This window comes from Pectinophora gossypiella, chromosome 4 (genome assembly GCF_024362695.1).
Source record: "Pectinophora gossypiella chromosome 4, ilPecGoss1.1, whole genome shotgun sequence".
Classification (NCBI taxonomy): Eukaryota; Metazoa; Arthropoda; class Insecta; order Lepidoptera; family Gelechiidae; genus Pectinophora; species Pectinophora gossypiella.
In genome coordinates, this window is record NC_065407.1 from 9,762,158 (window position 1) to 9,778,153 (window position 15,996).

General features: G+C 36.7%; 1 protein-coding gene across 3 annotated transcripts in view; it reads left to right on the plus strand.

The window, feature by feature from the left end:
• Nucleotides 1-263: 263 nt before the first annotated feature.
• The window catches only part of LOC126366497 (tyrosine-protein phosphatase 10D), a 43,577-nt gene continuing 27,844 nt past the window's right edge, over nucleotides 264-15,996 (plus strand). For all 3 annotated transcript variants that reach the window (XR_007566354.1, XM_050009611.1, XM_050009612.1), the window contains exons 1-5: nucleotides 264-552; nucleotides 1,919-2,180; nucleotides 4,135-4,241; nucleotides 5,089-5,263; nucleotides 15,870-15,973. Coding sequence is in view for 2 of the 3 variants with exons in the window: in XM_050009611.1 (XP_049865568.1) it covers nucleotides 400-552; nucleotides 1,919-2,180; nucleotides 4,135-4,241; nucleotides 5,089-5,263; nucleotides 15,870-15,973 (801 nt within the window). In the remaining variant the exon portion in view is untranslated. The remainder of the gene's footprint in view (nucleotides 553-1,918; nucleotides 2,181-4,134; nucleotides 4,242-5,088; nucleotides 5,264-15,869; nucleotides 15,974-15,996) is intronic.

Here is a 15,996-nt window from a genome sequence, read left to right on the forward strand (position 1 = left end):
CTACTAATATTCCAGGTAAAAACTGAGACTACATTTTTTAACCTTGATTGAAGAACCAGCATGTCTGTTGTGTGGTGTTATTAACAAAAATAACACCGCATCAGAGTGTATTATTGAAATGCGTAAATGTGTTCAAAGAATTTTTCGAAAAATCGAACCCTGCTCAAACTTCATTTAACTATTATCGATACTGAATCGATAACGTAACTAATCGATATCGTAACTGGAACACAAACATGACACCTGTCATGTCATGTCTGTCTGTCATAACGACAGTCAACAGGCGCAAGCGCAGCTTGTAACAAATATCCTGTTTCGTGATCGTTTGTTACGTTTTCTCTCAAAATATAATCATATAATGTGATGATATGTGGTTCGGTCGCGTTGAGCAAATGAATAATGCTCCCGTCATGCGGAACCATCGCTCGAAAAGAGGAGAAAGTCTCGTGTGAAATCGGAGAGTTGCCTTCAATGATGTGGAAGAGGTCGATTGTGCAAGCGGCGGGTGGCGCGCGGGCTGCGGCCCTCGCGTTGGTGCTGACACTCGCCGCCGTGAGTACCTTAATCTCCTCCACCATACACCCTCATTCCTGTCACTACAATACTGGCCTTGAACTACCCATACACAAATCACAATCTATCTTAACAATGCCTTGCTCTACCCATTATGTGAATGTTCAAGAGATGTCTAAACTTTGTTTGTGTGTAACTATTCGATTTATCTTAAACCTAATCATGAGGTTTTAGTAATATAGTCCTGTTTTTGTATGATAATCCAGCGTTCCGCTCGTGTTTCTGTCCGCTTGGACTTCTATTATTAAACAGTGCCTATAGAACTCAGGACTAGTGAAGTTTTCAACTGAATTTTTTAAATTCTTTCCATAGCTCCAGAAGTTACTTCCTCCAAACACACTCACAAAATTAGGTATGGTTTTAGGTATAGTTTGTAATATTATTAACCATGAGGTTTTAGTAAAATAGTTTTGGTTTTGTGTACCAAACTAGCTTTTTCTACTTCTAGCTGGTTTTCTACTGGTGATTTTTTTTTAAATCAAGATACCTAAGTACCTAATTTCAGAGATTAATAATAATTCCTACAAACAAAGTTACCAATGTGGAGAAGCACCACTTGGTAGTAACATGTGCACAACAACTTATAAACCATGTATGTTATCTTTTATATGAAGATATGACTGAAAAGTCCTGTAATATATACCCAAGAGTGTGACTTTCCAAACATTTGTAATGTTAAATTAAATTAATATAGGAAAATTATTAGCAGAATTCTTACTTTTAAAAATGCAATCAAAGCTGACTAACTAACCAGACAATATATAGTAGTTAAAAACTTAAAAGTAAAAACCATGAAATTCCACTTTTCTGATTCTGTTTTCTGATTTGACATGAAACAGCAACAGCTACTTTTCTGATAAGTACACCACTTTCGCTTCTTCCACCCTCATCAATATCATAATAATAGAGATACTTATTAAGTTTTCCTATTGTTATTATACTTACATAAGTAGGTAGGTATATTATTAAATAAAGTTAATTCTGTGGTATTAGAACCTAAAATGAAAACACAAAACTGTCTAAGTAGGTACTTTGTATTTCTAACCAGTTTTAGATTTTAACATACCTATATCCCTAATAAAATAAACATTCCCATTGATAATCACGCCCATTTCCCACTGGGGTAAGCAGAGACTATGGAATTCCATTTGCTTCCTGTCATACCTATATTACTTCATCCACATACCTACCACTTTATCTACCAAATCAAATTGGGGATGTCCATAAAAAGGTTTAGTACTTTTAACTCTGCACCGGCGTGCGTGTATGAAATGATTGATGAATAAAAAAGAAAAACATAATTATCAACAGTTCCCAAAAAAGTAATCTTTCTTTTCACAAATAGTGCATGTGGAAACCATGTGATTGCGCGGATCTGGTGATTGAGATCCCGTCCGCGGGTCCAGGCGCGGCGGCCGACCCCGGCGCGCACTACCGGCTGGACTACTACCCTCCGCACGGCAAGCCTGCTCCAAACCACACCGTGCAAGCCCGAGCATCCACCATTAACTTTCAGGGGCTCCCAGGCACCAAATACCACTTCATGCTCTATTACTCCAACGACACGTTCGCCGATCTGCTGACTTGGAACCAAACTATTATTACGGGTAAGTAATAGATTAAGCAATTTATACAGTCACAAATAGAGAATAAGGAAATGTTACGCGCCGATAATTTAGAAAAAATCTACGTAAAAATTGGTTGCGTGACCATTATTTTTAAATTAATCAATCAAATAGGTACTATGATTTTTATAAATCAGTACCTATAATATATTCAGTTACCTAGCTAATCGCATATCACGTGTTCAATACTAGTTTATACCTTCAGTACAAAGATTCGCTCATCAAACCTGTGAAAAAATTAAATAACTAATTAAAAAGTCGAGTATGTAGGTACCTAGCATAAATAAAAGCATAAAACTATAACAAACATTCTTGAGCACTACATATTTCTAAATAATCTCTTCATCTTTACAAGAATCTATTACGCCGCGCGTGAAAGCGTCACAAAACTCATAGCATCTAAGACAAAAATCCCTGTATATCCTACTTATACCCAATGTACCTAGTTGTCTGAACAAATTGCTGTTATACAGTCTTCAATTTTGCTTGTATCTTTACTATGTGTCGTGTGTGCCGTCTGTATTGGGCCGACAAGCCCAAGTTACCTTACGTGGCTCATGTAACGACTGCATAGGTCCCTTCGCTTCATCATTGAGGATAATTTATCATTTTTTCGTATGTCGAGATACCAGACCAGATTTGACACACAATGAATTAAACAAATATTTGCTAAAGTAATCAGTACAAAATTGTAATAGCTTGGAATCGACTAGTCGCACGCAATTTGCGTGAGTGTTCGTCTATTATCGAATACTATTAAATGCTCCGTTACTCTGTGTCGCCGCAGGAATGCGTCTAGATATGCGTAATCGGGAGCACAGAGCGTTAAAAAGTGTCGCTTCCACGCTTGACTTCAGCCATGCTTCTACGCAAAAATGTATTTTCATAAATAATTACCTACGTTCTACTCAAAACGTTGTTTATATAAATTGTAACAATTGACTCTTCGTAGCATATTAGGTAGGTACAGTCATGAGCAATATAATGTACCCACTTTAGGACTCTGTCGCACTAACATATTTGACATTTAGTGAGACTTACTGTTCAATTTGTCAAAAAGTTAATGTGACATGGTACCAAAGTGTATACATATTAATGCTCGTGACCGTACATCTATTTTTAAACAACCAGACTACATAATGAATGACATTCATTTGCATCATACAAATTATTGTTGGGATTTTCCTCCGAGGTAACGCAAAATAGTACAGTAGCAAAATATTCTTCTTTATCCTGACACTTTGTAAAGGTCCTGCGTTCGACGCGGGCTTGTTTATCTTCTTATAATACTTATATGTCACTACCTTTCGATAGCTCTCAACGTGTAGCACATAGTGCACGCTTGTAATTAACATAACATAACATAAATAGCCTATATACGTCCCACTGCTGGGCACAGGCCTCCTCTCAATCAACCGGAGAGGGTATGGAGCATACTCCACCACGCTGCTCCACTGCGCACTGTTCCACGCTTGTAATTAATATAAGTATAATTAATACATACATACATAAACACACGCCCGCTATCCGTAATTCCTACAAGTAAACGAAGACAACTTGCAGCCACTGTTGATACGAAGTCTTAAGATGGACGTGATAAACTTTATAGGGACAAGGGATCAGCCTATATTAACAAATGTCCATCATGTTCATGTTAGAAAGGACACAACCCCTCTGTCGGAGTTTACGACATGCCCGGGAAGATAAGCAGATTGGAAGAGATTGGAAGAGAATAAAAAACACAACACAATCCAGCATGGAAGTTACTGTACTAAGTATACGTAATACTGGTATGATAGGCCTGGCGGATAGACAACCACCAGCATGTGGGATAAATAATAATTTAAAGAGAGAGTGAGGGAGATAGAGTGTGAAACTAATATTAAAAACTGTGTAAAAGAGTTTTAAGAGTATTGACCATAACGTTTTCGTTCAGCGCCGGAGCCACCGACGAATCTGACGGTGACGCTGGGGAGAAACAAGCAGGCGACGATCGCTTGGTCACCGCCGGCGCACGGCGACTACACCGGCTTCCGGTTTAAGGTACGTATGAGGAAATATTACATCAGTAATATAATTACAGGATATTAAAGAATAGATCCATTGGCATTTGTGACGCAATAGTTAGTTCATTTGTTGCTGAACTTCCTCGACCTCTATTATTTTTATAGAGTTTACTACGAAACGGGACAAATCTCCATAGCATAAAATATAACACATTATGAGTACTCAGTAGAGTTACCTACTCATATAAATATAATACTTACTTACGTTAGATGATGGATATGCCTCGTGGCCATATTATGTACATTAGATGACAATAGAAACATGAATTATTTGTTGACGTTTATTTTTCATTAACTCTTTGCTTCAATGGCACATACATATCTCAATGGTATCATAGAAAAACTCATAACTGTCCATAAGAACACTAAACCAAACCAAAAGATGGATGACTTGTAGTCCTATTAGTTCTTCAGTCATCAGGTAGCTTACGTTGTGTAGTGTAAATTATACGAGGCACCTAAACAAATAGACATCATTGTACAGATATTTACGTTCTAGTTAGGCCTAGAACAGTGTTTCATTTGTGATGGTAGAAGTGTAAACAAACAATTGAATTGAGTCATAACGGAAGAATATATTGTTAAAGTTTTGTGTCCAATTTTTAATTTGTATTGAAACATGATCAGATGTCCAACTATTGTTTTCATCTTCTCCGTGTCGATAGCAGGTCGCGATGGAACTTTGGTAACTATTGATAACAAATAATGTGAATACGATAAGAGATTCGAAGGCCTGTCGCAGAACCACTAAAATTCGTATAAACAAATACCCTTTTATATAGACATCAGTTGAATTCAAGAAGTAACAAAGGAGAATTTCTCAGGTGATACCTTTAACGGAGCGCGCAGACGGTGCCCGTAACATCACTGTGGAAGGCGCAGGCAACTGGACGTACACTCTGAGGGAGCTCTCTCCGGGCGCCACTTACCAGCTCCATGCGTTCACGCTACTGCACGACAAGGAAAGCGCTGCGTACGCTTCCAGGAATTTCACTACCAGTGAGTATTGATGATCATTTGTTTTTAATTAGATTTCTTTTAAAAATATTACCTAACTAGTACCTCTTTGCGTGGAATTCGTCTGCGTCCCCGGACAGTATCTTATGAATGTTCTGAGTTTTCGATCTGTCGATGTGTAAATTCAGGCGTGAAAAGTAACAAACAGAGACGCAAAATTCTCGACCTACGAGGGGAGGTCAAAAAGTTCGCGGAATGGAGGGGTTGGAGGGGGTTGGTTTGCTCGTACAGGTAGCCGCTAGTTGCACACCTCATTAACAGTATATGTACCAAGTTTGAAGCAAATCGGGTCATTAACGTTTGAACTATCGACCAGCAAACAAGTGAATCGGGAAGAACTCAGCGAATATGGAGAAAATTGAACACCGCGCCGTCATTAAGTTCCTCACCAAGCAAGGAAAATCCGCTCAGACGATTTTTCAAGAGCTGTTAGCAGTTTACGCGGACTCTGCCCCTGGTAAAACCATGGTTTACAAGTGGCATAGTCTTTTCAAGCAAGGAAGAGAGTCGATTGAAGATGACCCCCGCTCCGGACGGCCCATTGAGGCCACCACACCGGAAATCATCGAAAAAGTAGAGAAACTTGTATTAGAAGATACCCGCTTGAAGAAGAAGCAGCTTGCAGCAATGGTCGGTGTATCCGAAACAAGTATTTTAAATATCCTACATCAACATCTTGGGATGACTAAGATCAGCGCAAGATGGGTTCCAAGAATGCTCACGCCACTTCAAAAAAGCGAGCGTGTCGAGTGTTCTCGCCAGTTTTTAGAGCTCTGTGGAGAGAATAAGGAAGAACTTATGGCCCGGATTGTTACTGGAGATGAAACCTGGGTTCACCACTATGAACCTGAGTCGAAGCAAGAGTCGATGCAGTGGCATAAAAAGGCACACCTCCTCCAAAGAAGTTTAAGGTGTCACAATCGGCCGGAAAGATCATGGCCACTATTTTTTGGGATACAGAAGGTATTTTGCTGATTGATTATAAAGATCGTGGTGTGACTATAACGGGACATTACTACGCTTCTTTACTGGATAGATTGAAAGAGGCTATCAAGGAAAAAAGAAGAGGAAAGCTGTCAAGAGGTGTGCTCCTTTTGCACGACAACGCACCCGTCCACACGTGCCATGTTGCGACGGCTGCCATTCACCGATGCGGGTTCGAAAAATTAAACCACCCGCCTTACAGTCCAGACTTGGCCCCCAGCGATTATTATTTGTTCCCAAAAGAACTGAAAAAGGAACTGCGTGGACGAAAATTTGGCGATGATGAAGAAGTCAAGTCTGCAATTTCGGCCTATTTTGACAGCAAAGAGAAATCTTTTTTTTATGATGGAATAAACAAATTATTTGATAGATCCGGAAAATGTGTTAAGGTTAAGGGAGAATATATTGAAAAGGAAAAATAGTTTCGTGTTTAATTTCGACCCCCTTCCCCCTCATTCCGCGAACTTTTTGACCTCCCCTCGTATATCTAATTGTATTCTGTTTTATTCGAAGCCTATACAAGAGAGCCGGGGTTTTATGTGTTAGTATGCAATTCCTCTAGACAATACTTGAAGGTCTAAGCACTTCCTATCTTTAATGCAAGGAAAGTGATTATCTGGCGTGAAGGTTAGGTATAATATTCTGTACTTTATAATGTTAATTTTATGCACGAACTGAGATGAAAAGAAGACTAGTAGACCATACTACACTATAGTACCTACTATGTATTATCGGTTATAAAACCCCGGTGCCGACCCCGCCGGCATGGTCGACGATTTCCCTCATTCAGCGCCTATCGCTATCGACCCGCTAGGGTCGATTAACCTTTGATCTGTGTGTGATAAGGATCCTGACTACCCCTCTCGTATGTGTGTGATTAGGATCCTGACCCATAGGACTGATACCTATTTTTACGTAATTATCCACTCTAATTCTATCGCAAAAGGTATAATGTTGTGTTTTGAACAAAATTGAATAAATGATCTATCATAGACAATCATCATTCGGATGAAATGTTCAATAGTTCCGCTAGAAAAATCGGTTGAAATTCCGTCTCGACCAGTGATACTTCAACTACCAAAAGTGAATACTAAAAGTGAAAAATAAGCTGAAAATTGTTAAAAAAGGTAAGTAAATGTTCAATTTTATTATTTTATATGTATTGTAGTGTCAATTTTTATAAATTATAAGTTCTCAAAGTGATTCACTTACGAATTATATTAGTTCAAAAGTAACCTACAGATCTCAAATAACTTTTCGTGTTTTTCTTTGAGTTATTCTAAACTTACGCCTTGTTTATATACCTCATATTTTATATTATTTTGAAGGAAATTTTATGGAGATTCTGAATATCAAATTGCTTTGTATGAATAATTCATAAATATTTACCAAAACGTAAATTATTGAAACCATTACTAAAAAGTGCACACACACACACGCAAGTAAAAATGGCCGACACTGTGTACGTACACATGTTTCAAATTTACTATGGCAAAACCGTTATTTCTGAAATACAACTTACAGGATGATCTTTTACTAACTTATTGTTTTTTTTTAGATAAAATGGATTTAACAAATCCTTCAGCTACGTCAACTTCACGGCCTCTTATCTTTCCAGGCGACGCCACAAGGATCACTGCACCCTTATTAGTGATAATACGGCTCTTATAAGAATAATATTTTGGTCATATAAACCATAATAAGAACAGTTGTTTTTGATTGTATATAAATAAATGATTTAACATGTAGATATCTATCTCTCAATCTAACTAAAGTGATATCTAAATAATAAAAAAAATACCTATTAGACATATTTCATTTTCACACCTTACCTGAACAAAAATAAAACATCCTATGTATGTGTCAGGATCCTAATCATACACAGAGTACCGTTCAACAAACGAGTCAGGATCCGTATCATACACAGACGACTGTTCAACAACCGAGTCAGGATCCGTATCATACACAGACGACTGTTCAAGAACCGAGTCAGGATCCTTATCGTACACAGACGACTGAGAGACGAAATACACTCACACAAGCGCAGATATTACTGACCGATTTTTTTGCCATTCCAAAATTTTTTGTCATATTGTTTTCATAAAATTGATCAATATAAAGCGATAAAAGTATGTAGTGTGATATGTCTTTACAAAGCTCTATTTTTCTAGTTTATGGTCATATCCTTTGATTTTGACTATGACTTTTGGCACAAACAATAATTGACTGCATAATATTGGTGCAAGTGAATTTTTGATCAAACTTCGTATTCAAGCAGCTCGTATTTTATTTACAAATAATTTCGAGGCTTGTGTTATTGTTCATAAACAAGGAAATATATCTAGCTTTAGTAATCAATCGCTTTATTATAACGTTCCATGCACAAAAAGTGAAATTTACATCATAAACTGAATGCTGGCGAAACTCGTAAAAATTTTGGAATGGCTTCCACAGACAGGGGGGTAATTTTTTGACAGCGCTGCCACAGACTAAAGGTTAATTCTTTCAAATACTATCCCCTCAGACAACGCCCTGATCAGAGGTTCGCGCCCATCTGGGCACCCTCAGGCCTGTTGTCTTAAATGTTGTACCGGGTGAGAGCCCTCAGCGCTCCCCATTTGTTCGGCCAAGTAGTTAATGTCATTTGCTGCAAATTTACAATAAGTCACGTCCAAAAAAAAGAAAAATAAAATGGTCGGGGATCAATATCGTCATCATCATCATGGTTATGTAAGAGATCATGTTGTCTAGAGTGATATAATGGTCCATCATGGTGAGGTATAGTGCATCATTAATAAGTATGATATATAATTATGATGATACAACAACCAACAGTATCTGCGAGTTCGTTTTCGGTGCGGTTTCGATAGTAGAAATTCAATGATTCGTCATTTAAGGGTTCTGTCACTAACTTACTTTATTCGTAATAAGTTTACATTTTACTCTAGAAAACTTGTGAATGCGCTTAGTTTTTCCGAACTACATATAATGATCGCAATTTACGTCTACGTATACTTGAAGATACTCTATTATATACGTAATTTCAGTTCCTACTCTCCTTTCTTATAGTACCTACGCAAGAGCAAGATCGTACGTTAGTAATTACCGTTTTCCTTAAAGCTAATAGTTTTGATTGATAATCAGTTGTTTCAAACCTTTACTATATTGTAGGTAGTCATGTAATTTGTATTACATTGCCTTCAACAAAAGCTACAGTTCGGTCGACCTTCGTTTAATAAATAGGGCTATGGCCTATGAACACGACTGCGAATGTCATGTCATTGTTCACATAATACGTACGACCACATCGTATCATTGAATACGCCTTTACCTCCCAGTGACAATAGGAATCTGAACTCTGCAAAAACTACTATGTGTGTAAAAAATGCTATGTACGGAGATTGTAAACAAGTACTGTAGTAACTCAGGAGCGAGTGTTCTCAAATAACGCACTTAGCCGAGCTTAAAGAAATTCTCGCGTAGATTTGTCGTCCTAATTTTGTTAGTGAGTGAGATCTAATAATTGTCTCGTAGAAGACGTACTTAGCTTTGCGCTATTTTTTCATAACTGCAGCCCTATTAATGCGGTATATCCTCACACTGCTGGAGAAGTGTTCGACCTTGGTTACGTTTATTTTAGCAGTGTCAACTACCTATACTGTGCGCTGGGTGTACCTCTGACTGGCCCAATTGGGATAAAGTCGTGAGCTTATACTTATATTATGTAGTCCAGTGATCTGTATATCTCGGTTCGAATCCCGGAGGGGACATAAAACCTATTTTAGATAGGACATTGCTGGCTGATCGATCACACAATTGTCCTAAAGTAAGATGACCCGTGCTTTGGAGGGCACATTATAATTTTTCTCCCGTGTACTTTATCCTAAGTAGTATTTAGAGAACGTATGGCGGCTCAATAGTAACCCTGACACTAGGGTTACCCACACGAGAGAAAAAGAAGTTATGAATATTTTAGCATATAGTCCGTTCCAATCCACAGTTGTACTCGCCTCTGGGATTCTTTCAGGTGGTATTTTAAATAAACCACGCGTGTATACTGCGTCGTTCTACTTTGTTATTAATTGCGGGTGATTCGACTTAGATTGTTATTTATTACCGCGCTGTTTCATTCCTTGACTATCGCCTAAGTAGTTACGTACCTACTAGACATTGTCTTCTGGTTTTCTTAATGGGCTTCCTAATTACCACTAGCAAGGAAATAATGTTCTTTGCTATAAAATCAAACTTTATATACATTAACGATTTACAATGTTCGTATCAGGCAGATCTCATCTGCGTCTCTCCATAATAATGTATAGAAACGCATTTGGCCGTGCCAAATTGGCTGTTCATACATTTTAAGCAAGTCATCGACCAGAAGAACGGTTTAAAAACGTTTGATTCTTAATTTTTCCTAGTATTGACGATTTTGGTAGCGATTTCCTTTTCTATATCTAAGACACATTTTAAGGATACGTACAGTTACACGTTGGCGTCACAGTTATCTATTCGTTGCCGTAACAACGCATTGCTAGTCGTTAAAGTGCATTAAGTATAAGCTAGTTGGAAACCAGTAGGTAGTCCAAAGATTGGATTGTTCCGTATTGATTAAGAATCGTCGATTCGTCTTGCGAGCGCTCATTCTCCATGGTGCCTGAAGTGACAAGCATGCGTAACGTAACATTTCACACCATACGTGACCATTGTGACCATACGTATATGTCGCGCTATTTGAATACTCTCAAAATCTCTATCGTGTGGGTTGTGAGGTAGATGACCAACGTCGTCAACCCTGGTGTCAGGGTTATTATTGAGCCGCCAAAGGCCCCTGACGTGACTCAAGTAACGACTACGTACTTACATCAGTAAGTAGTAACCGGGACCAACGGCTTAACGTGACTTCCGAAGCACGGATCATCTTACCTTTGGACAATCAGGTGATCAGCCTGCAATGTCCTAACCAAACTAGGGATCACAAAGTGATTTGTCCCCACCGGAATTCGAACCCGGGACCTCCGGATCGTGAGCAGAACGCTCAACCACGGGACCACCGAGGCCGTTAGATTAGGTCAGCTTATTTTATTGTAATATTCTGTTTTGTTTTTGAATCACTTTGTTTTAGTGACATTAGTATGACGAGGGAGCAATTTTCAATAGCTAATCGCATATGCCTTATTAAAAAAAATGAACGTATGAAAAAATATATACTTATAAAAAAAATATGTAAAATATGTTTTGAACAAATTAAAAAAAAATGAATAATTCAATCTATTTTATTTTTGTTTATGGCGGGATAGTCTCTTTTATATCGAAAATAACGTGACGTCACCGTAACGTGACGTAGATACCTACGTATTATCATTTTAGGTGTACCGTTCAATTTAGTGTGAAAGCTAAAATTTATATTCGGAATAAAAAGATGGAAAAAGGCTAACTAGGGTGTACGAATTCAGATTACTTATGTATTTCTTCTGTACTACAATATTTTCGTGAATTTTGTTATGACTAAATTATTATTTTTGAGTCACCTTTTTGACCTAAGTCATGCAGGCCCAGTTTCTTTTTTTGAGAATTGTTCTACCAGCTTTGAAAACGTTTGATTTTTTAAACTCACGATTTTGAAGTCTTAGCTTAATTGTTACCTTGGCAATAGCCTTAACTAGTTCTCTGAAGCATGAACACGTGATGCAACGGCCACCCATCCGACAAGTCGTCGACAAGTATCTCTGATGTTTCTTAACACGTCTTGTTAATAATCGGACATGCAAACATACACTTACGCTCGCAGTCTGTGTTATAGTTTCAAAGTAAAATAGCCCTTATTTATTCTGTAACAGGTAGAGTCAATTGAAGAACCGAACTTGCAAGTTGACTCTTTTATTTGTTGTATCTGTAGATCCACTCATAGGTAAGTAATATGCGCTGTGTTTAGGTTACCTACCAATCCACTATTCTATCGTACAAATCATAAAGTGATCTTTTCATTGATATGATTTTTATTGAATTTTTCGTTAATTCATACAGCACCATGATGAAACATTTCTCAATAAAATAATGCAACTTCGTAATATCGATAGGCTTAATATCGACCGGAAAACAAGTTCCATTAGACATTCGCAGTCAGGTAATTAAGAAAGAAGCGTGATGCAACCGCAACTTGTGCCAGTAGAGGCTGTTATTAAATATAATAAGTATACTTAACAATATTATTCGGTGTGTCCGGATTGAATGAAGGTCGACGCGTCGCCATTCTACAATAACGCTTTGAATAAGACACACCTGATGTTTTCATCGTGTATTTTTGTAATATTACCTATATCGTAGTCAAACATTTCTTTTGTAATAAAAATGAGGAAAAGACAGTGCTGCTTTTTTAAATTACTTACATAATAATGGCGACAAGTAGTTTCGTAGTGCAGTGCATCATATTTATCTTTAGAGACATGTGTCTGAAAGTTGTTTCTGATGTAATATCTGTCTCTCTGTGTCTGATGTCATTCACCTCGTTCTATTTCCACATTTCTGTAGTAATCAGTAAATTAACTCGGTCCTCATTGTCTAGATATCCGTTCTCCCACGCAAAACCATTTCAATGTTTTGGCTCTACTGTGTCATAGATGTAAATAAACCATTTTATCTTTTTACTCATCTTACGCTTACGAAAGTTCGGATGTAAAAGGGTAAGGATCTTCTCATTGCATGACTGAAAAATTGCATGGTTTTGTTTGTATTTTCCTATTTTATGACGTCATAAGTTGATGATAAAAATGTAATTCTCCTACAAGTACCAAATATAATAATTTATGGAAAATGGGGACGTTACTTATGATTAAAGTGACCAGTGACAATGCATCGCGCCATATGTTGATTATAGGCGGATGTAACGGGTTCACATATATTTTTTTTATCCTAATATTAGAGTTCGTAATACGTTGCCCATAAAACATTACTTCATAATAATCACTATTCATACACATTCACTAATACCTGCTAATATTGACGATGTTTCTACTTATAGTCTTTATTCATAAGTTTTATTGTCTTAAACGTACATTTTCCTCTGCTATTCATAAAATTATGGAAAAATTACCACCCTCCCTTTGAGCATTGTAGACCCGGTTAGGTTAGTACTGTGACCACGCATCAAAATTACATCCATGATTGCTTAAATATGGATTAAAAATATTCTCAATAACGACGTTATGTCACATAATTTTATTAACAGCAGCGTAAGTTAGGAATTCACCTTTTATGGACAAGAATGGAGAATGTTATAACGACAAAGGCATGGCTCTTTATAAATGGTGATGTAGTTAGGAATTACAAAGGAACAAACATTTGAAAACAAAATTACGAATATTGATGATTATGAGAAAAGCACGGTAGGAAATATAATAATAGCAAGAAATATTTTATGCCAGCCAATATGGACCCGGATGTGTAATTTAATTACGTCCGCTATTGCGCAGGGCCTAAACAGGATACCAAAATCGTTTTCGCTTCTGATATCAATTGTCCAGTCAGCCGTATTGGGACAAGTTCCTTCCAACCGGTTATATCTTGAGCTGCAATCTTTAAGGTTGCAATTTGATCTACAGGGAAATGTAGGTAATGCTGATGAATAGTAGCCTATCAATAACTTGTGTGGCTGATAGCAGAATCAGGCTACTGTACAGTTTATATCAATATCAATTAATATCTTCTATCAGTTTGAGATATATATTGTAATCTGAAAAGAAAGGAACGCCTTTTCTAAAAGAGTACTTTTTAAAACTCTATGGTAAATTATTTTCCTGCTAGTAAAATTCAACTGACTCCGAGGATCGTTTCCTCAGATTGGTACGTTTTGTAAATACCCTAGATGCTAAGTACGATTAGAAATCTGGTAACGAGCTTACATTTGCATGTTTATCATTTTAATAAATGGTATGAATAAAATGAATAAATTAACGTCAACACATCAACAGACAGTGGAAAAACTCTCTTGCCAATGACTCGATTAGTCACGCGACTGTTTCAACAATTTGTTTTGTTTTATTCTTTCATATTCAGTTCCCAACAAAATAATAATTTTGTTATCCTTAACTTATGCCCATATCTGCATATGTACAGTCAAATGTAATAAACATATATGTTATGTTGTTTATGTAAATTAGTTAAATAATATTATATGTACAACCGTAATAAGTAAATGTGAAATGATTTTTTTGCATGTAATAACGTAAGTTGTCATACGTAATAAGTGTATGGCGAAAATTCTAGATTATTTAGTTATCTAATTGTATTCAATTAGACAATTTAGTAGTACTTTGCTTCAGCATTAAACTAAGTTGGATTAAGTACGTTTTTTGTTGTATTTTGTTTATTTAATTAAAAGCTTTTTATATGCAGATGTTATATTTTTCGCTAAAGATTATAGATTATATCTTGTTTCCTTACGTGTTTGTGGAAAATTTGAGACAAGTACTGATCATAGTTAATTTATTTTTTGTATGGAAGGAAGTACTGATGCCATGGAGCTGCGGTAGCCCATTTGGAAGCCTCTTACTCTGAGGTCTTAGGTTCGGATCGAGCACGGACCCAACCAATCATATTCGAATTCATGTTTAGATCATAAATCATTGTCAGGTGCTCAGCAGTGACTGAAAACATCGTGAGGAAACCAACATTTCCCAGATATGCGTTTCGGGTTGAAAGATCAGACGTTGTCTATTTTTTATCGCCACTAACTATGTTGGATATTTCTCTTCTGAAAAAAAAAAACAAATAACATCTGAACAAATGTTCATTGGAAATAAGACAACAACTAGATATAAGACGCAACGAGTTTCTCACATTACAGTAGTGACGTCAAGCGTCCAAGCGAGGCAAATTATCCCACGATGCGCTTTGTTTCAATCACAAAAATTGTTACTTAACATACTTAATTGTCATACATCTGAGAAATGCGAAACTTGATAATTACGAGAGTAAGTTTTTGTTAGTTTACTTCGACAAAGAAATAGTCTATATAATATAATGAAAACTCATATTTCTGTTTCCCTCTATGTCGATTTTATTGATGTCTATTTCGGATAATTTCCCTGTAAACTCTTTGCCTACTTTATTTTAAGTTTTTCCATTTAACTGTCATATGTGTATAAGAAGTCTTTTTTCATGAAAAATTCGAAGCACCTTTTTTATTTTTACATTACTATGCTTCCACCAAATAATTGTAATTCTTCATATTTCTTTATTACTGTTAGATTTAAAGAGAGCTATGATGGTCAAAAATGATTAATGCTTGCCAACATTACATCTACTTTCAAATCGCCAATATATACGTACTTACATAGTAAAAAAAACTAGTGTACTTAAATGTATTCACCGCATGATAAACTTTTAACTAGTAGTAATTATACACAAACATCTGTCTTGCTTTTTTGTAATTGTTTTAGTGGAAATTTGATATGATGTTGTTGTCTTTTTTTTTTTTGGGTGTGGCGCCCTTTTATAATAAACTATTTCTATTCTATTCTATTTATATTTATAACTTTAAAAACACTTGGGAATACCTAATTATGCTTTCGTAACCTGCACTACAAAAATATTGCTTTTATTTCAGAGCCGAATACTCCTGGTAAATTCATCGTGTGGTTCCGTAATGAGACAACGTTGTTGGTGTTATGGCAGCCGCCGTATCCACCCGGAGCATACACACACTACAAGGTTAGTGTCTATTGTCTTAGCAC